This window comes from Ascaphus truei, chromosome 4, assembly GCF_040206685.1.
Source record: "Ascaphus truei isolate aAscTru1 chromosome 4, aAscTru1.hap1, whole genome shotgun sequence".
NCBI classification, from domain to species: Eukaryota; Metazoa; Chordata; class Amphibia; order Anura; family Ascaphidae; genus Ascaphus; species Ascaphus truei.
Genome location: NC_134486.1, coordinates 410420126 through 410443870, shown reverse-complemented (window position 1 = coordinate 410443870; position 23745 = coordinate 410420126). Strand labels below are relative to the sequence as shown.

Below are 23745 nucleotides of genomic sequence, written 5' to 3'. Positions count from 1 at the left end.
CCTTGGACATAATGACAGTAAAAGACAAAAATGTTGCGCACGAAATAAAAATAGTGAAATAGCGAGAAGTGTACATATATAATCAAATTGGGATTAATATGGAGCATTGGGTACCTAAAATGTGTTATATACAGGTTGTGCAAATGTGTCAAAAGTTGATAATAAACTTAATTGTGATATTAGTAAAAATATAAGTGATAATTTTAACGATATTGGGGTCTATGCAGTAAGCAGCGATATGCAACTTATCGCCACTTTAACGCCAATAAAGCCTACTGCCCCCGAGTAAGCCCCGATAAGTGGGCAATAAGAGAACTTTTTAACAATTTTTTTTGCAGAGAGAAAAAATTCGCCAAACGCAGCGATAAGCCACTTATTGCCAGGTTTTCAATTTCGTGCCATTCTAGTAGCCCCGATTAGATTATGGAGGCTAATCGTCGCTCTAGAATTGAGATTTCCTCTCAAAAAGTTGGCTAGAATGTGGTGAGAAGCTGCCGAGAAGCGGGGAGATGAGACTTAGAAAAAATAATACATTTTTCCTGCATTGGATTGATGCCGGGAGCTTCCACAGCAGATATCCATTAATATCAGCAACAGAGACCCCCGGCATCAATCCGATGCAATAAAATTGCATTTACAGTCAACTTCATTACCTTAGCGGCTAACCGTTAAGGCAGAGAAGGGGTTAAGGAACTACAGCAGCTTTAATGGGGACAGAGGGGGTAAGTGAAGAGGGTACTTGGCCCTTCATTTACCCACTCTGCCTCAAATAAACATTACAATATGTACTAACCACCAATACACAATCCACCCCGTGTCCCCACATAAAACATCATTTATTTTTTGATACACAGGATTGATACCAGAGGCCGGCGGGTGTTACGGGTGGTCCCCGCGGGTGTCTGTGGGCCTCCAGGTGGTCCCCGCAGGTGTCTGGGTGGTCTCTGAGGGTGTCTGGGGACCCTCGGGTGGTCCCCACGGCTGTGTGGGGGCCCTCGGGTGGTTCCCATGGGTGTCCGGGGGTCCTCAGGTGGTCCTCGTTCGTGTCCAGGGGTACTCGATTGGTGGTCCCCGTGGGTCTCCGCTAGCCTGCTGTAACAATGCTATATCAAAAAATAAAATTTGGAATACATTGCAATAAATACACCTCCCCCCACCCCCAACACATACATTACCGGAATTTGTCAAAATAACTATTATCCAAATATGGATGATAGCTAATTTGCCCATTATTAAGTCAAACATTAGCCAAGTAGCAGAAATAAAGTATATAAACCTTTCTACTTACCCCTGCTATCATGAAAGGTATACTTATCAGCATACTGCAGGATCATGTCCTCCGTTGCCAGAAAGAATACAATAAATAATACAATCTAATGGCCCCTGACCCCTTAATCACCATAGCGGTTAATAACCGTTATAGTAATTACGGGGTTAACCCACCTTCCCCCGCTACCCACCCGGGAGGCCTAACCACCCACCCCTGAACCACTATACCCACCTGTTTTTTTCTTTCCATAGTGGAAAATAAAATTAAAAAAAAACTTTGTTGAAAGACTCTGTACAGTTGAATGGTGACAGTATGGTGTATTCCACCTGGTACACAAGTGACATGAATGGGAGGGGATGTTATACAGTAAAGATGTTTGCCTTGCACCAAAGTAGCACCTGGTTTACTAAAGAAAACATTCCCCCTTGGAAGAAGTCAAACTAAGGTGACCATATTTCTCCCAGGACAAACCGGGACCAACGTCGCAGAAACAACGAGCGCCTGCCGCGCATGTGTGATCGGCAAGTGCCCATTGCGCATGCTCAAACGGACAAAAAACGGAAACGGACAAAAAACGGAACATTTCATGAAATTCGAGATCCGGGACAAAGACCAAAAAAACGGGACTGGTCACCCTAAGTTAGACCTGTGCCATTTCAGTTGTCAGAGTGTCTGTGATGTGTGCAGTCTGTTCTTACTTTTGACGACATTTCTTGAGTCTGAAATGCACTGATAATTTAATACACTTGCACACACACAACACACACACAACACACACACACTCCATCACATCACATGCTTTCTTACCTGGGCGGGATAGGGCTGTTCTGGTCCTGTCTGTGTGTGAGCTGCTTCAGACTGGGGCAGGGAAACAGGCAGGAGGAGAAGGTACTGCCTGTGTGTAGTGAAACCCCCGCCCCAGCATCAAGCAGCAGCTGCCCAGGGAGATGGTTCTCCAGCCCGTCTGCTGAAACCTGAGAAATCCTAATGAAATCCTGAGATTTTTGGTCAAACCCAAAGAGGTGGTAACTCTAATGGACCCTGAAAATTCTTTGTATTTGGTCTTTCCAGAGTTGCATCAGTAAATAAAACCGTTAAGTAGCATTGCCCATCTTGGCAGACAAGGACGACACAGCAGTGTAGTTGTTCTTTAAGACTACTCTAGTTTCTCATATATGCCCCCCAAGCAATGAGTATTACCAGCCCAGCTTCTACCACACATAGGAAAACCTGGCAACACAGTCAGCATTGATAAAGCACAAGAATGGGGAGCAGTGTCCACAATCATAGGTATTAAAACAGCAACAAACCAGAGCTGGAATTGTTGGACTGGAGGGTCCCGAAATACCCCAAAATACACCTTTTCATAAAAAAAAAATCAACCAATGGATCAAAGTAAAAAGCACAACCAACTGTTCATGTTTTTATTTTAAATCAATGAAACAGAACATGGATAATATTTGCAGAAGCAATGGGGTATGGTCTATGATTTCCACCCTGGCATTTCCTCGCTTTACAAATTAGGATATTACGGTATATTCTGATCATTCTGTTTAGCGTTATGTCCCAGTGCAAAATCCAATGGTGTTGGGTAAAAAGAACAATAATGAGTGGCGTCTGAGAAATGTTCTTTCTGCCTAAGCTCCTACCTGTGTGGGCAGTCTGTCACCTAGTGGCTGTAGAGTTTAGTACAGGCAGAATTGTAGCAGATCAAAGATTTCTCATTTTAAATACAATTCAGTTGACAAAGGCAGTTTGGTATATATGGACAATTAAGGCACAGCAGCACTAACATGCTCCAAAAGAAAATATCTTGCATGGGAGATTATTAAACCCCCTTCTGTACCAGACTTGGCTGTCACGTGTAGAAACAATGGGGTAAAGTGCTTTACAATGTATTATATTCACATGTTCTGCTGCTGGTTCTGTGTTTGTTTCCCTAAATTCCTGGTGGGGCCAGGGTAGAGGAGTTGATACAGTAGTTGTCAATGTCATTATTGCGGCTGCTATTAACTAAACTTATTGTACCTATTGTTCATAGTGTTCAATTCTTTTAAAATCTATCCCCTAAAGCAGGGGTTCTCCACTCCAGTCCTCAAGAACTCCCCATTCCCCCACCCCACCCTCCAACAGGTCCGTTTTTCAGGATATTCCTGCTTCAGCACCGGTGGTGCAGTCTTCGACTGACACTCTGATTGAGTCACCTGTTCTGAAGCAGGGATATCCTGAAAATCTGACCTGTTGGTGGGGGGTTTTGAGGACTGGAGTTGGGAACCCCTGCCCTAAAGAATAGGAAGAACTTTCGCTAATCCCGCAAATGCTGTCCAAGCACCCACATTCACAAATTCATTATGGACTGGTGAGTATGGGTATTTATGATGGAGCAATGCAAAGTAACATGGGAGGCAGACATCACAAAGGACACTCGCAGCAAATGCAAATTGTGCTTCTCTCTAAGAACATTTTAAGTGTTTCTTTTAAATGTATGACAACAAGAAAGTGTGTTAAAAGGTGTGTCTTGCAAATGTCTTCTTGTCACCCTTGGAATGAGTCAAAGTTTCTGTAAACCTCATTGATAATGAGCAATGAGATCAATTCTGGGCTGTCTGCAAGCTGCTTACTCTTGACAATGGTTCAAACATATTAATTTCACATTAATACACTCAGGTAAGTGCATTCTTCTTATGTCCAGTGGAAAATGGGATTCACCAAGAGCATGGTCTATAGTCTGAAAGCAGCTGAACTAACACCCATCATACTCAGTGTTGGAACTGCACATGGCTACAGCACAAAGAGTAGACTGAGCCAGGTCTGATAGCATGTGAGCAAGGTACTGAAACAGATAATCTGCCAGTGGACAGTTTCATTGAAATTAACTCTACTGGTTCTTCACACCTATATTCCAGCCATCGTTCCGTACTGTAGTTCTCTCTCAAACTGTTCTGCATTCAGTGTTCCCTGGATGGCCTCGCACCCCGGGTTAAACACGGAGTACGCACTTTTTTCTCCTTTCCTCCTCTCTCCTGGTCCTCGCGTTCCTTCATATAGCCAATAAAACATGGAGAGAAGGAAATAAGCCAGGCCAAACTCAAGCTCCACAAAAAGGCCCAGCAACACAAGCCAGAGGAGGAACTTCAAGAGCAGGGTAACGTTGAGTCGAGAGTCTTGAGAGGGCTGAACGAAAGCATTTGATACATGTTCTGCTGGGATTGTTAGGTTCCTATGGAGGGCCTTTAAAAGAGAGAGAACACAGGACACTGAATTACAGCAGAACATCCAAGGTGCATCCTTACCAATTATAATGGTTCTATTCAGTGAAAAATTGTTTCCACCTATTAATTTGGTACTTTTTTTTTAAATTATTATAAATACAGGATAATAACATCTTGAAAGCAGGATGGGGCAATGTTACAATGTAGCTATCATTAAATCATTATTAAACCCCCTTCACACTCTTGTATGCTCATTGGATACTTACATTCACTTACTTTTACAGACAACCCCTCTAAAACAGGTGTGCTCAACTCCAGTCCTGAAGACCCCTCAGCAGACCACTGATTGAACCACCTGTGCTGAAGCTGGGATATCCTTAAAACCTGCCCAGTTGCGGGGTCTTGACGACTGAAGTTGAGCACCCCTGCTCTAAAACACCTTCAATTTTGTATTGCATGATATATTCTTGTTTATTTCAAACCAGAGATTTATAACAATGGGAAGGACAATATTTCCACACTTCTTCATTTTATTACAAATGACAGCGGAGGATGGGGGGGTAAATTATTTGGGAGTACAGCGTCTTCCTCCTGTGTTCAATGTTACCATGTTACCATGTCACGATTACCTGAGGCTCCAACACCTAGCTGGCCCAAACTTTGCTTTTGTTCACATATCTTTTTGTTTTCGCTTTCATACTCATCACAAACTACACTGTGAAAGTATTTAGTAGTTTTCTTCTTGGAAGGCCATTTCCTACGGGGACCCACTATGTTTTTTTTTTGCAAAATCTGCTCTACGACTCATGCCAGATCAGTCCAGCTTTCCACTTGCTTTTGCATTATACCTCTTCACATACTTAGAAGTTCCTAACAAACCCCTGAGAGCAGTCGGGCTTCCAGGCCTAAATATGCAAAGCTATTAAGTATGTGTTAAACTTGGAAAAAAACAACATGCAATGAAGGTATCATATAGCTAAGCACATTCAAAACCTCAGAGGTCTCTGCTTCAGATTTTGGATAAGTGTAAAGGTTATATTACCTTAGAGTAAAAAATAGAGAACATTTTCCAAAGGCTTACAACATCAACAGGGAATAAAAGCGTGATGTGTCTTTGGAAAGTTTAACTTTCTATACTTAATAATAATAATAGCATGTTCTTGTATAGCGCTGCTAGTTTTACGTAGCGCTTTACAGAGACATTTTGCAGGCACAGGTCCCTGCTCCGTGGTGCTTACAATCGATGTTTTTGATGCCTGAGGCACAGGGAGATAAAGTGACTTGTCCAAGGCTACATGGAGCCGACACCGGGAATTGAACCAGCGCCAGTCTTTACTCACTGAGCCGCTCTGTTACACAGTGGGCACATGTTTGCACTAGAGCAGTTTAGTGAAAGACGCCTTGAAGTCTTTAATTAAAATGTAAAATAAACAGGTTCTTTTGTGTTCTAGAATGTACAGTCCCACTCCAAATCTTCTCTAAACAAAGCACATCATATGAAAAAAAAAATGCAATTACACGTGTTCTCTCAATTGTTTTTTTCAAAAAACAAATAAGTCTATTCAAATCTCAACTAAAACTAGAGACTTTTAATTCAAAGGACTGAGACATTAAAAGGAAGCCTCTCTGCTATTTCCTCTCCCAGAATGCCCTGCTTGTCTCACCATCACTGTCTACCAACTCTCCATCCCAGGTGAGTCAAGTATATAATTGGACAGCAGTTTCAGGCCCATCTGATTATATTTGCCATGTTGACCTATCCCATGCACCAGGGATTTTAAGAGGAACTTACTGTCAATTAGAAAGGCGCAGAGAAGTTGAGGAAGGGCCTAAAGCAATGCAGAGGCACCGAAAAACATTTACAGAAGAGAAGGAAAACAATATTATTGTAGAGTAGAGGGGAGGGGATTGCACTTTTAACCCTTTGAGTGCCGGAGGGGCCCCGGCGCTGCGGCCCCTTCGGAACAGCGCAGTCACATGACCAGGAAACGTAAGAGGAGTTCTCCCCTTCAATTTCTTTTCGTGGCGCATCGCTTCCTGCGATCTATGGAGGGGGAAAACCCAACTTACCCTGAGCATGGCGTAGCCACTATAGTATATCATGGGGCCCCTGGAGTGCCAGACGCCTGGAGTGTCAGACCCCAAACACAGTGAAAACATCTTGGGGCACGCAAAGGGGTAAATAATATTTTGTTTCCTGTAGATAATATCTTGGGCATTTAGCCCTCTCAGCAATGTGTTTTGCCATTTTCCTTGTTGAAATGTTAAACAACTGCTGGAGATAAGATCATTACCTCTGTGTCTTGATTGCTTATCAGAGTCTCTGATGCCTCGTCCATCTTCCCGCTCCCCCGCCACAGATGCTGAAGTTTCTCTCTCACCATCGCTGTGACGCTCTCCCCTTTGGGCTTTGGTTCCCCATGTCCTTTGGTCGCACCTTCATTCGCTTTCCCACTTTCATGCTGAACTTGCTCTTTCCTGGCCCGGAATTCTGCCAACTTCTGCTCCATCCCAACTGCAGCCAACTCCCTGCACTAAACAAGAAAGGGGCGAGAATATCCGTGAGCACAACATCCCCGGAACAGCTGCGAGATGGAATACAGTACAGATCCAGACGACATGAGTTTCCGAATTACTATTGGGCTAAAAAGGAGTACCTTGTTACATAGTTACATATTGTAGTAGATGAGGTTGAAAAACGACGTACATCCATCAAATTCAACCTATGCTAAATTTAGACAACAGATACTTTATCCTATATCTATACTTACTTATTGATCCAGAGGAAGGCAAACAAAAAACCCCATTAAGGGGAAAAATTAATTCCTTCCTGACTCCAAGAATTGGCAATCGGATTAATCCCTGGATCAACATCCTTCCCATGTATACTTATTTGGTATATCCCTGTATACCTTTCCCATCTAAAAAGATGTCCAACCTTTTTTTGAACAAATCTATTGTATCTGCCATCACAGTCTCCATGGGTAATGAATTCCACATTTTAACTGCCCTTACTGTAAAGAACCCTTTCCTTTGTTGCTGGTGACATTTCCTTTCCTCCAACCTTAAGGATGGCCGAGTCCTTTGAACTGCCCGTGGGATGAATAGTTCTTTTGAAAGCTGCTTGTATTGTCCCTGAATATATTTGTATATAGTTATCATATCCCCTCCTAGACACCTCTTTTCTAATGTAAATAAATCTAATTTAGCTAGCCTCTCCTCATAACTTAGAATGTCCATCCCCTTTATGAATTTGGTGGCTCTTCTCTGCACTTTCTCTAATTCCATAATGTCTTTTCTTGGGATTGGTGCCCAAAACTGTACTCCATATTCAAGGTGTGGTCTTACTAATGCTTTGTAAAGGGGCATAATTATGTTTACTTCCCTTCCATCCATTGCCCGTTTGATGCAAGATAAGATCTTGTTTGCCTTTGCAGCTACTGCATGACATTGGGCACTATTGCTAAGCCTGCTGTCTAAAAGCACTCCTAAATCCTTTTCCATCAAGGATTCTCCCAATATATCTCCATTTAATTTGTAAGTCGCCTTTTTATTCTTGCATCCCAAATGCATAACCTTACATTTATCTGTATTAAACCTCATTTGCCATTTACCTGCCCACGTTTCCAGTCTCTCCAAGTCCTTCTGAAGAGAAATTACATCCTGCTTTGATTCTATTACCTTACATAATTTAGTATCATCAGCAAAGATGGAGACTTTGCTCTCGATCCCAACCTCAAGGTCATTAATAAACAAGTTAAAAAGCAGGGGTCCCAGTACCGATCCTTGAGGTACTCCACTCACGATTTTAGTCCAACCTGAAAAGGTTCCATTTATGACAACCCTCTGTTGTCTGTCCTTTAACCAGTTTTCAATCCAGGTGCATATATTATTACTGAGTCCAATTTTCTTTATTTTGTACACCAACCTCTTGTGTGAAACCGTATCAAAAGCCTTTGCAAAATCTAAGTAGACCAACTGCATTACCCTGGTCTAAATTCCTACTTACCTCCTCAAAGAAACAAATAAGGTTAGTTTGGCAAGATCTATCCTTCATAAATCCATGCTGACTATTACTAATAATTTTGTTTCCCATTAGGTATTCCTGAATATTATCCCGTATTAAACCTTCAAGTAGTTTCCCTACTTTAGAAGTCAGGCTTACAGGTCTGTAATTCCCCGTGTGTGATCTAGCTCCCTTTTTAAATATAGGCACCACATCTGCTTTACGCCAATCTTGTGGTACTGAGCCTGTGGAAATGGAGTCCTTGAATATTAAATATAATGGTTTTGCTATTACTGAGCTTAACTCCTTGAGAACTCTTGGATGTATGCCATCGGGGCCAGGTGCCTTATTTACTTTAATTTTTTCAAGTCGCTTATGAACTTCTTCCTCAGTTAACCAATTGGTCATTAATATGGAGGTTGTGGCTTCCTCCTGTGGCGCTACTATTGAACTTGATTCTTCCCTGGTAAACACAGAGGCAAAGAATTTGTTTAATACCTCAGCTTTTTCCTTATCTCCAATAATCTGCCTACCCATCTCACACTGAAAGGGTCCTATATTTTCTTTTCTCATTTTTTTGTTATTAAGGTACTTAAAGAACTTTTTAGGGTTTACCTTACTTTCTATTGCAATCCTTTTGTCATTATCCATTTTTGCTAATTTAATTGCCCTTTTGCAATTTTTGTTTCATTCCTTATAATTCTGATACGATGTCTCTGTCCCTTCTGACTTAAAGAATCTAAACGCCTTCCTCTTCTTGTCCATTTCCTCCCCTACCTGTTTATTTAGCCACATTGGTTTTGACTTATTTCTTTTATACTTATTACCCAAGGGTATACACTGATAAGTGTGCTTTTCTAACAATGTTTTAAAGACTGCCCATTTATCTTCTACATTTTTCCCTGCAAAAACATCATCCCATTGTATTACTACTAGATTAGACCTCAGTTTATTAAAATCTGCCTTTCTAAAGTTTAAAGTCTTTGTTGAACCCAAGTAATCTGTTTTTGATAATTTATTTCAAATGAGACCATGTTATGATCACTGTTACCCAAATGTTCCAGGACTTGAATATTTGTTATTACTTCTACATTGTTTGATATGACCAAATCCAGAACTGCCCCTCTCCTGGTTGATTCCTCAATAATTTGGGTCATATAATTATCTTTAAGCATCCCCAAAAACCTGTTTCCTTTTGTTGTAACACTAATCTCATTGCCCCAGTCTATGTCTGGATAATTAAAATCCCCCATTATGCAAACATGACCCAGTTTTGATGCCTTCTCCATTTGTAAAAGTATTTTAGCTTCCTCAATCTCTCAGATATTTGTTGGTTTATAGCATATTCCCACAAACATTTTCTTTATACTTTTACCTCCACTGCTAATTTCTATCCACAGGGTCTCTACATTTTCATCATTCCCTTCTTAGACATCATCCCTTATAATAGGTTTTAGATCTGGTTTAACATATAGACATACTCCACCTCCCCTTCTATTTGTTCGATCCTTCCGAAAAAGAGAATATCCCTTTAAATTAACTGTCCAGTCATGAGTTTCATCCCACCATGTTTCAGTAATGCCTATGATATCATACTGCTCCCTTGCAGCTATTAATTCAAGCGCCCCCATTTTATCTGTCAGGCTTCTTGCATTAGCAAGCATGCATTTAAGTTTTTTTTCAGCCTGTACTATTATCTTATCTGCTCCTTCCTTTCTGCTCCCACTTGGTTTAGTCTTTAGAAGTTTTCTAGTATTATCTCTATTTACTATGGGTATCTCACTGCTGGAAAGAACACTGTGTTTGAAGGGTTATTATAATCCCAGTCAGTTTCTTGCGACTTTGGGCAAGTCACATTACCTCCCCTTACCCAAGGCACTAAAAGTAGATTGTTAGCTCTTTCTCAAAAAGGAAAACCAGCGCAACCATCAAAAAATAGTGTGGAGGGGGAAAAGTATAATATAGTATAGAAAGTATACAATTTTAACAGCACCACAATAGGAGAATGTAGAATCGCTGACAAAATGAGGGTGTTGTGAAAGGGAACAGGGAGGGACCCAAATTCACTCCAAAGTTGAAATAATGAACATAAGGGAAGTTCCCAGCACTCAACAAAGAATAAAAATGCAAACGACAATAGGTGATATGCCAAAAAGAATGATGTTTTACTATACTTATGAATCGAACAAATATAGCAAACAATTGAATTAGACAATGATACAAGTGTAATAACCCATCCAGTATAATCACAATTGATTTCAAATAAACACACTAGGTGTGATGGGCACAAAAAAGAGAAAAACTGAAAAACCAAAAAAATCAAACCAGCAGATATTTGAGGATGTCCAGGATGTCTCCCTCCCCTGTTTTTCAGTTTTTCTCTTTTTTGTGCCCATCACACCTACAGTAGCGGCAGCTTTTATTTGAACTAATGCCAGAGGCATCCCGGGATCTACTCCGGCTGCCGCCAGTCAAGACCGCACGCCGCCGCGTTTCCTACACGCACCCCCCTCCACTTCGCACGCATTTTATCCCCCCTTCCCGACCCCGGCTCCTGCTCTGCCCCTCTGCTTCCCCGCACTCCCTTTTTAGAAAAAAGTGGAATACACTCACATGGAGTGCCTGGAAAATAGCCACAGAAATGGTGGTGAAACTAATACTGTAAGTCGAGGGTCCAAGTTTAGAAAAATGATCTTCTCATAAGGGGAATATTACAAAATATAATAGGCTTAGTAGCATAATTATAATAGTTACGGTTTTCTTATTGAGTATCTCTGTCATCCTTCTGGCACCATTATCCATCAATACAGGGAAACTTTTATTTAAGGAATAAACCCAGAAGATCAGGGCATTACTGGCCAATAATGCCCTGGCTGGAAGCCAGCCAGGCCATTATTGGCCAGTAATGCCCTGTTCTGAGAGGATTATTACTATTATAGGCTAAATGTAGGCTTTTTTCATAAATAATAGACATTTTTGTATAGTTATATAGATTTTTTTATTAAAATAAAATGGTAAATACATGAAACCACCTCTATACTCTTACATTGCCGCCCCCTGTGTGTACACACACACACACACACACACACACAAACCAGCTCAACACACAACACAACAGCTCTGTACACACACACAAACTGCTGCTACACACAAACTCTGCTGCTGCTGCTACACAGACACATACAACACAACAGCACAGCACACACACTGCTGCTACACCCATAAACACTGCTGCTGACATTGACACACACACACACACACACACACACACCACAGCACCTCCACACACACACACACACACACACACACACAATACAGCACCTCTACACACACACAATACAGCACCTCTACACACAACACCTCTACACACGACACAGCACTTCTACACACACAAACTGCTGCTGGGCACACACACACACACACACACACACACACACACAGCTGCTGCTAAACTCAAACACTGCTGCTGCTGCTGCTGCTGCTGCTGCTGCTGACTGACTGACACACACACACACACACACACACACACAGCCAGAAACAAACTGCAGTCAGACACTCAATTGCTTTGCAGACTCCCTCTCTCCCCCACCCCACCAATTCAACTGAATCTGCTCAGTTCACGGAGCAAGGGGGAGGAGTCAACCCATGTCTGATACTTCTTAACTAATCCCATGCCCTGTCTCAGAGCTGTTCCTACTTTTAGACCAATCCCCTGCCCTGTCTCAGCTGTTCTGAAAGCTGATTGGCTGGAAATAATCACATTGAAATCAACACTTTTAATCAGAGGACAGGAATTTCAATAATGCCCGGAATTTTACTGCTTTAGCATATAATGTATATTAATACGTTACCAGGTCACAAATGTATACATGTATTTATTTTTCACATCTTTTCACTTTTAATCACTTTTAACACTATACAATCAGCACAGGGGGTGTTTTTAGCCTGTTTCTACTCATTCTTTATTTTTCTTGCATATCACCAATTCATTCAGCTTGCACAATTTTGCATCTAGCACTACACATACAGTCACCATATAAGGGAAAATATTATTATTATATTATTATTATTATTATTAAGCAACAGAGGGAACTCTCTAGATGAAGCATTTTAATTGCATGGAGAGCGCTAACATCTAAACCACCGTTTCCTTGCTTATCCTCCCTGACATGCACAGAGTCCGCCGCTATCTTCCCATATATTTGCTGTGTGCTGTGATCCCAATCTTGCCACTGAAGGTATTCAAGTGAGGATTCCGTTCTCCTTACACACGTACACACTATCATCATTTTGTGTAATGTTTCTCGCTGACTCTGTTTATTTTACAAATCAACCCTCTCCCTCCCTTTAATAACTTCACAGTCCTATAATTTGTCTGTTTGTATACATTGTAGAGTCTGATGTATGTAGCCTTGTACCATTTACAAGCCTAGGCCTTTGCTACAATCATTGAACTACAGTATTTGTTTACTGTTTTTAGTGTCTCTGAAGTGCTAATTAGGGCCTCCTCACGGTTTTCCCATATGCAGTCAATAAATCTACCAGCACAAGGCTGGTGATGGCTGAATGTGCATGAATACAAGTGGGGTAAGAAAAATATAACAGAAATAAAAAAAGACAGCACATTTTTTGGGGGGTTACATTTAAAATGGCTAAGTACAGATGTATATAATACACAGTAGTCTCAAGATAATAAATGACCTTTATACTTTGAGGACATGTATTGTCTCATAAACAAACTTATATATGGTGTTTATTGGCCTCCCACTAATACAGTAAAACAAATGTGATTTTTACACATGACCAACGGCGTAAGTGAAAAAGTATTTGCAGCGCATTAAAAAAAAAAAAACCTTTAGGAGGCGGATAAATGTAACTTGGACATGCAAAACAGTTTAGAAATTCACTATTGGAAATAGATAGTCATATGTGCAGATACTCATTCCTGCTTAGGTATGTATATCAAGGTGCATACATAGACTTAAGTGCCTATATGGCTTGATTATAATGTGGCTCTAATGAACAATGAACTAAGCTAGTCAGTATAACCTATAAAGAGCCAACTATACCTTACACATATATCTGTACTCACTATGTTCTCCAAAAATGGGAGCTGCTAGGGTTCCTAGAAATAGGTATCAGGTATTCAACCGACTGACACCTATAGCACAAATGGATGTCAGGTATAAACATTAAGCCTGGTCAGACATGTTGTTCATATACTGGAATGTATATTTGGTCGTAATACCAAGGTATATCTCTTTAAATGGATGCATGTAACGTGTAATCAGCCCTTCAACCAGCAATGTTTACCGATGCAAAATACAATATATATTCACCAAGGTCTGATGTATATGGTGTTACACAAACGCTACATCATAAGCAGAGGGTGTAACCGCCAACTAAGTAGCAGAGATGTTGTCTCTTTAAATTGCTACATGCAGTGTAATCAGCCCATCAACCAGCAATGCTAATTGATACTATATATATATATATATACAGTATTCACCAAGGTCTGACACGTGGTGTTGTACAGACGCTACATACAGATGTAGCTACAGTACGAGTATCCGAACACTGAAAAATCTGGGGCAATCTCCCAGTAATGCTGCAACATTTCTCTGACATTTCTGCAGAAAGACAATGGCCCATCGGATTAACACAGCAGGGATCCCTGGTCAGTTTGAATGGGACTGCCAGGGACCCCCGCTGTGTTAATCCTATGGGCCATTAGTCTGTCTGCAGAAATGTCACAGAAATGTTGCAGCATTACCTGGAGATTGCCCCAGATTTTCCAAGGCAAGTGTTCGGATACTCGTGGCTGCACCTGTAGTAAGCGGAGGATGTTACCAACAACTTAGTAGCAGGAATAGTATTAGCCATTAGGATGAGAATTAGATAAAGTGTAAGTGTAAATACCGATATACAAACAGATCTTGAGTACTTCTCAGGAAAAGCCGCCTCCCATGTCAACACCACTGTCGTGGCGTCTCTAAAAACCCTACGTACGTTTCGAGTTGTTACCCACACTTCGTCAGGGGGGTGCAAGATAAAAGGCTCTTATGTGAGTCTCTAATCTCACACATTGTGGTATCTTTCTGTGGTATATATCTCTTTGCACCGGGTTACTTGGTAACTTACCTACTAAAGCGCTCCGCTTGATCGGACGGTCAAAGACAGTAGAGGTAAGTACAGATGTAGCACTCTCTCCGCTCAGCTCTTAGACGGCTTGCTGCCAGGTAGGATTAACGCTGTAAGAATCGTACTCAGAAGCAGGGACCCCCGCTGCGTCAATCCCTTCTGGGAAATGCACTCTCCTCTGGGCCGTGAGAGCGGTGAGCCGCCAGGCAGCTGCACTTAGGCTGCTCTCCATCTGCCCTAAATTGAGCTCACACTAAAAGTCATCTGTAGATTTCACTTCTAAATCCAGCAATTGAACGGCTTGTTCTGCACTGTGGACTACATTTTCACCTTAAAGGAGCAATTCATGCAATTTTTTTATACATAGAATTGTAGCAGGGGTGTCCCTCTTTCATCTCTCTTACCATCACCTCATCTCATTTTCTCTCTCTCTCTCACTTCTCCCCTTCTCCACCTCCATTTACCCTTCGTTTTAGCAGAAACCTGCGCTCTATTAACCTAACAGCTTTTGATTCCACTTTACGTCCCTCCCTCTCCTCTCTCAGCTCTGCTCCAGACCCTGACAACCTGGTCGGGAACTACAACTTTGCCCTATCCTCCTCTCCTGATCTACATACCCCGCTTTCTCTCTGCCGTTCTCGCCCTTCGAATCCCAGACGTTGGCTAAATTCCAATACTCGTTCCTCTGAACGCCTATGGAAGAAATCTCACACTATCGCAGACTTCCTTCACTACAAATTTATGCTATCCTGTTTCAACTCTGCCCTCTCTCAGGCTAAACAAACCTACTTTTCTTCACTAACCAACATGCACAAGTCTAATCCAAGCCGACTCTTCTCTGTCTTTGACTCCTTACTCAGACCACCCGCTGCTGCCTCCTATTCTTCCTCCATCTCACCTCAGGACATTGCCGACTATTTCAAGGAAAAGGTGGCATCCACCCATCAAGACATCCCCTCTGTATCCTCCTCCCATCCTACACCTCTTCCTGCCTTCATTTACTCTTTTTCCGCTACCACAGGGGAGGACTGTGACGATGAGGTGGTAACCAGGCTATCAATAAAGGTATTATGCCCGTCTGGTTACCTCTGATCCATATTAGGGGTTTAGAGTGTCAGCTCTTGAACCTATTTGTTGTACATGCAACGTATGTGATTGTGCGATAATAAAGAATATATTTATTTATTTATAAAATGTTTTACCAGGAAGTAATACATTGAGAGTTACCTCTCGTTTTCAAGTATGTCCTGGACATAGTTAATATGTGTTATATGTGTGAGAAAGTCGTATCAGATTGTGCCTAGTCAGGCTCCAGAGTTGCTGAGTGCCCCAATAATGTACCCAGGAGTCAGGCCAGGCAGCCTGGATACATGTAGGCACAAGGCTCCTGTCAAAATCCTGCTCTGGAAACGCTTTTGAGACTCACCGCTAGGAATACCTGCTTCAGCACAGACCAGAAAGGTACGCGGGGCATAGGGATGTTAAGTATCCCGAGAACAGTACTGGGATCCCCCCAGTAACAGAGGGATTCCCAGTTCAATGCCTGGTTCCCCAGAACCAGTATAGAGGTTCTGGGGGTACGCCAACTATATATAAGGTTGCAAGGGATTTTGTGTGTCATGGTACACCAGAACTTTTAACACATTAATTACCCGGATCCTTTGATTGAGCAAAGCAAGAAATAAAATAAATTGTGATTTATTTACAGAATGAACACACACACAATTGTTTACAAAAAAACACTTGAAATACACTTACTGGGACGGGTCAAAACAAAACCTTCTATTCCCGGAATGAAGTCTTTAGAAATAGAATCTCTAGGCACAATTTCCCAGGAGCGGGAGTTGTGTGCAAACAGAGCCGAAAACAGTCTTTGGACAGTGGTGCTGCTCCCAACCACTGGTTTCTCCTCTGAAGCTGCTTACTTTGTTCTACCGCCGTAGAATTGGTTCTGCATTCCTTAGTTCTTACAAACTCTTGACTTTGGTTACAATGTTGCAAAGTTTAAAATCCATCTTATTAATCTGACTCCCGATCGGCTGCAGGGATTCTTATACAATACAAAATCCCTATTTGTAACCTCTGCAGCGAATCTCTGCGTTGTAATAATATTCCCACCTATTCCAGTGTTGCCCATACTTGGCAAACATGGCAGAAGGGCTTCTTAGTTTGCTAAAGGCATGAGCGAACCTCGCACCTCTGCCGCTTAGTATACCAGAGCCTCCCCCCCCCTTACCTGGTGACATTTTGTCTGAGCTGGCCGGACATCTGTGCCATTTGCTCTGACATTTACTAAGATGGGGATATTTGCATTACCCCTCCCCACGTCACACTTTTAGTCGGCTATAGCTTGTAATTACGGAATTTTTCAGCTGCCGTGGAACCGAACCAGCGGGGTGGCTTAGAAGTCCTAGTTACATATGCAGTGCTCACCTCTCAGGAATTTCCTGCTATACACTTCTAAAGTACGGTAATTACAACTTAAGTGTTTTCCCCTGTTCCAGCCGTCTGAATGAAAATCCCCTTACGCCAATAATGTTGGAACAATTAAAATAGGAGGACTTTCATTCATCAATTTTTATAAAACCTTATAAAACTTGTGTTATAAATGTTTCCATGATTTCACTCACCCAGCGTTCACAGCAAATCTCAGCGCGCTAGGACCTTCCTAGCAGAAGTTAGCTAAAGCCGTGCGCTGTGCTGCAGGCTACTGGGTTTTAAAACCATTTTTCCTTTGCGTGGTTACAGGGAAACACTGCTATTGAAATACATTTCACAGTATTAAGAATTAAGGAGTGGTTAGTGTAATCTGCCTAGTAACAGTTTAGACAAAGGAACCAAATATGTACAGTATAAAGGTTGCTGCTTGGACACTCCCTGGCAGAGGGACCAAGACTAAATTTTTAAAGCTTCCAGCGACTGAGCTCCAGATTAGAACCAACACTAACACCACCCTAACTCCTGTTACTAGTTTTAAATACCTGGGCTTATGGTTTGACTCCCACTTAACATTCGGGATGCACATTGATACCCTGGCATCCAAAACCTATGCCAAACTAGGGGTACTTTACAGGAACAAATCCTACCTAAGTCTCCTGGTCAGAAAACGTATCGCACTGCAGATGCTAATGCCAATTATTGACTATGGAGACATAGTATATGGCTCGGCACCTCAAACCCACCTTACTGTAGCAAACTTAACACCCTCTACAATTCAATTTGTCGTTTTGTTCTCCAATGCAACTATAACACACATCACTGCGAAATGCTCAAAGAACTAGATTGGTCATCACTCGAGTCTAGGCTCAAAGTTCACCTTTCCTGTCTTGCCTTCAAATTCTTTATGGGCAAGCTACCCAACTACCTGAACAAGCTCCTCACCCCTACCACATGCAGCACCTATCACCTGAGATCAGACTCCAAAAGACTGTTCATGGTCCCAAGGCTCAACAAAGTATCCGGCCGCTCCTCCTCCTCTTACCGTGCACCCCAAAACTGGAACAACCTACCAGAGACTCTTACATCCACCACCAGTCTAAGTTCTTTCAAATCTAAGGCTGTCACACATTTTAATCTGGTCTGTAACTGTTTCATACGCCCATAATATAAATTATCTTTAACTGTGCATGCAATGTCTTGTATATAATGTATACCCTGCTCATTATGTAACTGTATTTGTAAACATGTATTATTTGTCTTAACTCTGTGCCCAGGACATACTTGAAAACGAGAGATAACTCTCAATGTATTACTTCCTGGTAAAATATTTTATAAATAAATAGAGAGAGTCTTGTAGACTTTTGAATGAGTATGATCATACTGTACAATAAACTACTTATTATCAAATGAACCCCGTTTGTCAATTTGGAACATTGACATACCTTTGGTGTATGTGGTTAATATATGTGGGTCCTGTGTTAGGGGCATTCTACCCTTAGAATCCTACACAGGTGGAGGCGCTGTTTATGTAAGATCGTTCCAGAGGATACACCCCAGGCTCTCACTGGCGGAGGTTCGGGCCTCCTGTGAACCTGGCAGGTAAAAGCACCACACACCTGGTAATACATAGGTTCCCCTCACATGCACCCTATCTGCGATTGGGGGTTACACACTTATTATATACCATCATATTATTTAACAATAAATTGTGTGCTATATTTAATATCTGGTATGGCACTACTAGATTTATATATATATATATATATATATATATATATATATTTTTTTTTTTTCTAGGAATAACATTTGGCAAAAACATTTATACACCCAATTATATTGTATTGGTTCTGACGCATGCATGCACGCACACACCTATATAGAGTCCATTTCTATTTTAAATAAAGTCCTTTTATTATATTTGATATATCTTCTGACAGCATGGTGGTTAATTGCTTAATTCTGTGATTTACGGCTGAGCTCCCTGATTTGTATCTGATTTGTATCTGGTTTGTTCCACCATATTTCTCACCATGGTCCTAAATCTGCACGTGGTGTCTAACAGCTACAACGAAAACAGATTTATGGATAGGACTTCTGCAGCTGAGTCTGGCTTTTACATTCACTATATTCCCCATATATGCCTCCTAGCAGAATCCCTTCTCCCTCAGATAATCAGAATCTGCTCTCGCTCCCATTCAATGAATCATTTTGCTGCCAGTGAAATGGTTAAACACACTGTACAGGGGCAGTTCTCCCTGAAACAATTTTTTTAAAGCTTTATATACCATACTGTATGGTATAGTATCTGTTCTCACCTCTAGTTTTTTTTTTCTGCTCACTTTTTTTTCTAAAATGTGTATTTTATTCCAAAAAAAAATAATCCCAAATGTGATATGGCTTCTAAACCCCTCTACCTAAACAAACTTTATTAAAAGAGATTACAAATAGGCATTTTTTCCTGATAAGACCCTTTGGTGTCTGCATATAAACAGTTCAGTGCTGCTGAGTAGAGAAAGTGACATTTAACAGCAGGAGTTGCCACGTAAACACTCTACTTGCAGGCTTTCGGCCTGCTTAAATAAAAATGAAACTAAACAAGCCTCCAGAAAAAAAACTAAAATTAAGATGGTAATCTGCTTTAAAAGGCCTCACATGAAGTTAACTTTTGAAATAGGTCATATAGGTGGGAACTTTTTAATTGAGATACAATTAAGGCCCGGATTCACTAAGCTCTGTTAAATCAGGGCAAATAACATGATGTTACCTAAACCGGGAACCAACATTATTTCACCCGAGCTAACGCCTTATTCCCGAAGCATGTTATTGTGCAAAACTAACAGCCGTAATTCAGCTCATTAGCATCGGGTTAAAGTCCCGTTATTTCATGCTAATGCTGCGATATCAGCAAATCATGTAAGTCTGCCCGTTGCACCCATCCCGACTCTAATAAACGGCTTTTCCTGCGAGGAGTGAGACCAATTTAGAAGAGGACCTATTGACACATGGTGAGATATCTGTAAACACACCTGAGATACCTAATATAAAGAGGCAATCCAAGTAGCACTTTAAAAAAAAAATCTTTTTTTTTTTTAAATACAGTATATGCGGCCTTTGATTATTTTTATTGAAAACTAATTACCTATGCTGCCGATCGATTAGTTCTCCCGTGATCGATCAGCACAGATCCTACTTCCCAGGCTTCACTAAATGGCTGCCGTTCCGTTTCAATCAATCCCTCAGTCAGTGTAACTCAGCAGCTACAATGTATTATTATATAAAACTAAGGTAACATTATCTATTGTTACAGTTTGCAGCTCAAACTGCTGGGAATATTGGCAACACATGATCACAAACAGGAAAGTGTTACAGATCTCGCAGAGCTGGGGAGCTGTGCTAAAGCCTGCTATAGAAATCAAAAGAGGCTCAGTATATTAAAACTCATTAAAAATGGCATTAGGTGAATTAAAAAGAAATCCAGGAAGTATTATCTAATACTATAGAACTGATCTATTTACAAAAAAACACACACGTAGGATATTGCTTGGATTTCTCCTTCCAATCATTTGAAAGTAGATTACATATTTAAATGAGGTATGGATAGTCAGGACTTAAATAACATAGTGTTATTTCCTGGCATTGACCTTAATGGAGCCTGGTGAATATGGGATACATGTAATTTAGGCTATAATGAGCTCAATTGGTTGCCATTTAGAATAACAGTCGTTGTAAGGATAACACCTTCCATTTTACAGGGGGAGGGGGGGAAATGGGTCAAGTCACCTTAACCCTCCATTTGAGTGCCGGATTAAAAGAGAGGTCATGTGACCACGGCGGACCTTTAACCGGAAACGGATAAATTGTCCTCTTCCATTTCCCTTCAGATGGCGTTCTGCACTCCACGCGGTTGCGGGACAAGATCTCAGCGGATAACGAGCTCCACAATGCCATGGATCCCCAGAATGTGCCAGACCCCATCACATTTAGAGACTATGTTTTGGGGGTACCCAAAGGATTAAATAGGCTAACGCAGCGTGGAAAACGTGGGCCTAAGAGAGAAGCACTCAGCCAAGAAGCAGCCTTTTGTTTTTAGTATCTAATTTAACTCCTTAATTCCCAGGGCATCCTTTCTGTCCCGGCTGGGCTATTGTAACCTTGTACTTGCTGGCCGCCATGCTGCCTCCTCACGCACGCATTAAAACCGCAGCAGCTGCCATGTTAACGGCAGGAATATGCTAACTTTCCTTGGTATCACCCAGGCCGCCTCCTCCTTCCTGCCACCCTCCTCCTCCGTCAGCGTTGCGGCGTCAAATGACACTGTGACGCCATTGTAACGTGACATCACACAGCGTCACGTTGTCACGAGGTGGTGGCGTCATTTGACGCGGCGACAGCACGTTGCCATGGCAACGTGACGCCGTGCGACATCGAAGGCGGCACGAAGGAAAAGGTAAGACGTTTACGGAGGTCCCCACGCTCTCACCCGGCATTCAGTGGGGAAGAGAGCGGGGCCTCTGTATATGGAGGAGGGGAAAATGTACCGCCCCCCAAATCACGCCACCCTTAGGCTGCGGTCCCAGTACACCCTGTGCGCATGGTGCGGCGTGCACTGTGCGTGTAAGCACCGCCCCTCAATGGGGCTGGGCCCACTACGCACCGTCACGCAGGAGGTGCATCCGCGCCGTGCGGCAGGGTTTTTCACAACTCAATAAAATTTAGTTTACTCCTAGCGACGGATGCGTGGCCACGCCCCCACCGGCGGTTCACCCAATGAGGGCGAACCAGCCGCGTGACGTAATGGTCACGCCCCCGCAAATCCCCGACCACGCCCCCTCCCGTCGCAAGCTCCCCTCTCCCTGTCAGACTGCAGTTAGCGCTGTGACACGCGCCGCCCCCCCTGCCGCGCGTGTCACAGACATTACTGGGACCGCAGCCTTAGGTCCGGGCCTATCGGAAAATCCGCCACTGACATATAGTAACGATCTATGTGATCACTTTTGTGTTTCTACAGGGGCAGGGTGGGAAACTGGTTAGGGTAACTACTTGAAGTCTCATCAAAGGGGCAGTTTTGTGCACTTGTTGTTAGTAAACACTCTTGTTGCAAAAGGCTTTTTATTATTGTGATTGATGTGACATCCGTATTATTAACGTGTTGTTCCCCCCCAGAGACCTGCCTCAGGTACAGATCTCACGCCATTTGGTGGCTCGGTCTTCCTCGGGGGTTCTGGGAAGCCGCGTGAGGGAGAAAGGGGCTTCGTGACGTCACGGACGACACAGGCGCGCACCCTCTCCCTACTGGCAAAATGTGTAACGTTTCCGCCCGCCGTGCTGTTTTCACCCCCCTTAAAGCTGCCGTAATGAGGTTAGGGGATAACTCGCGCGAGCCAAAGTTTGATGACGCGCGACCTCCTAGCAGCACGAGCCCCGCTCTCACCTGTACCCCCGCGAGACGCAGAGGGGGGGTTGGGGAATAGGAAGGGTTCTTTCTTCGCCGCGGCTGCAAATCGAGCGCCTCAGTCGACTGGTGACGTGGAAACTGCGTTTTCAGGCGGTACCCGATGATTGGACCGTGAGGTGGTGACGCGCCGCTCAGATACTGTATATAAAGGGAGGGCCGCCCGTTCACACGTCCACAGGAGTTTACACATGTCAGCCAGTGGGTTTATATGTCCAGCGAGGTGTGTACATGGGGAGGGGAATTAATGAGTTGGTGAAACCTTATCTGTGTACAAAATAAGGTTATATTGTGTGCTGATCATGGTGGAGAAATATGCAGAATATCAACACTGCTTCAGTAACCGCTGTAAAGTTCAGCCTCACGTAGGACCTTTCCTATGAAAGTTTAAAATAATCGCAATTTGGTCATTAAAGCTGCAGTTCAGTCTTTTTTTTTTTTTTTTAAATTTATTTTTTTATTTCAATAGTTTCATGTGTGCAATCTCTAATTACCTAAAGAACTGTATAGCTGCAGGTCAATTCGTTCTCCATGTATTGATAGGTCGAAATTTGGTGACATAATTAGTTTAGGAATCTGTTTATATTCTGCTTGTCTGTCAGTGGAAGCTCATGAATATTCATGAGCAATCTTGCACTGACATGTGCTAGAGGGAGGGCAGGGCTGACAAAGGGGTGTGCCAGGGCTTGTGACAGGACATGAAGGGGCAGTGCCTTAGCAAATGGCTGTTAAAATAGAATACAAGAAAATTGGTATTTAAAAGTTGTTTTTTTTAAAACAGAAAATGCTAAAAGTATTTTTTCTTACTACAGAACTGATTTATTAAAAAAAACACACATGCAGGATATTGACTGAACTGCAGCTTTAAATAGGCCGACAAAGACGGTGGCATTATCGTTCAAAATGTGTGATTACAATCGTTTTACAATATTTTTAACAGTTGACCCTTAAGCAGTTTGTGTCATTATGACCGCATCCCCCTACCACCACCCCACATTTTTTTTATTTCCAGGTGGAAAGCAGGGGGGTTGCAGAGCTGAACCACGTTAATTTCAGCTTGGCGATTGATCCTGGTAAAAAGGTGTATTCATTGAGCCAAATTAGGTAATGAAATAAATTGTAATTTATTCTGCATAAATTCGCTTCCACACAATGGAACACAAAATATAGATAAAGACACACTTACTTTGGGACCGAGGTCAAAAATGAGACTGTCCTAGGTGCA

General features: G+C 42.2%; 1 protein-coding gene across 1 annotated transcript; it reads right to left on the bottom strand.

Moving 5' to 3' along the window:
* Nucleotides 1-2680: 2680 nt before the first annotated feature.
* On the bottom strand, nucleotides 2681-22668 carry SAYSD1 (SAYSVFN motif domain containing 1). Its single transcript, XM_075598768.1, has 3 exons — nucleotides 22500-22668; nucleotides 6777-7016; nucleotides 2681-4501 (listed from the first exon to the last, which is right to left on the bottom strand). Exons 2-3 carry the CDS (start codon nucleotides 6990-6992, stop codon nucleotides 4166-4168), a joined length of 552 nt encoding a protein of 183 aa, XP_075454883.1. The 5' UTR covers nucleotides 6993-7016; nucleotides 22500-22668; the 3' UTR covers nucleotides 2681-4165.
* Between the last annotated feature and the right edge of the window lie 1077 nt (nucleotides 22669-23745).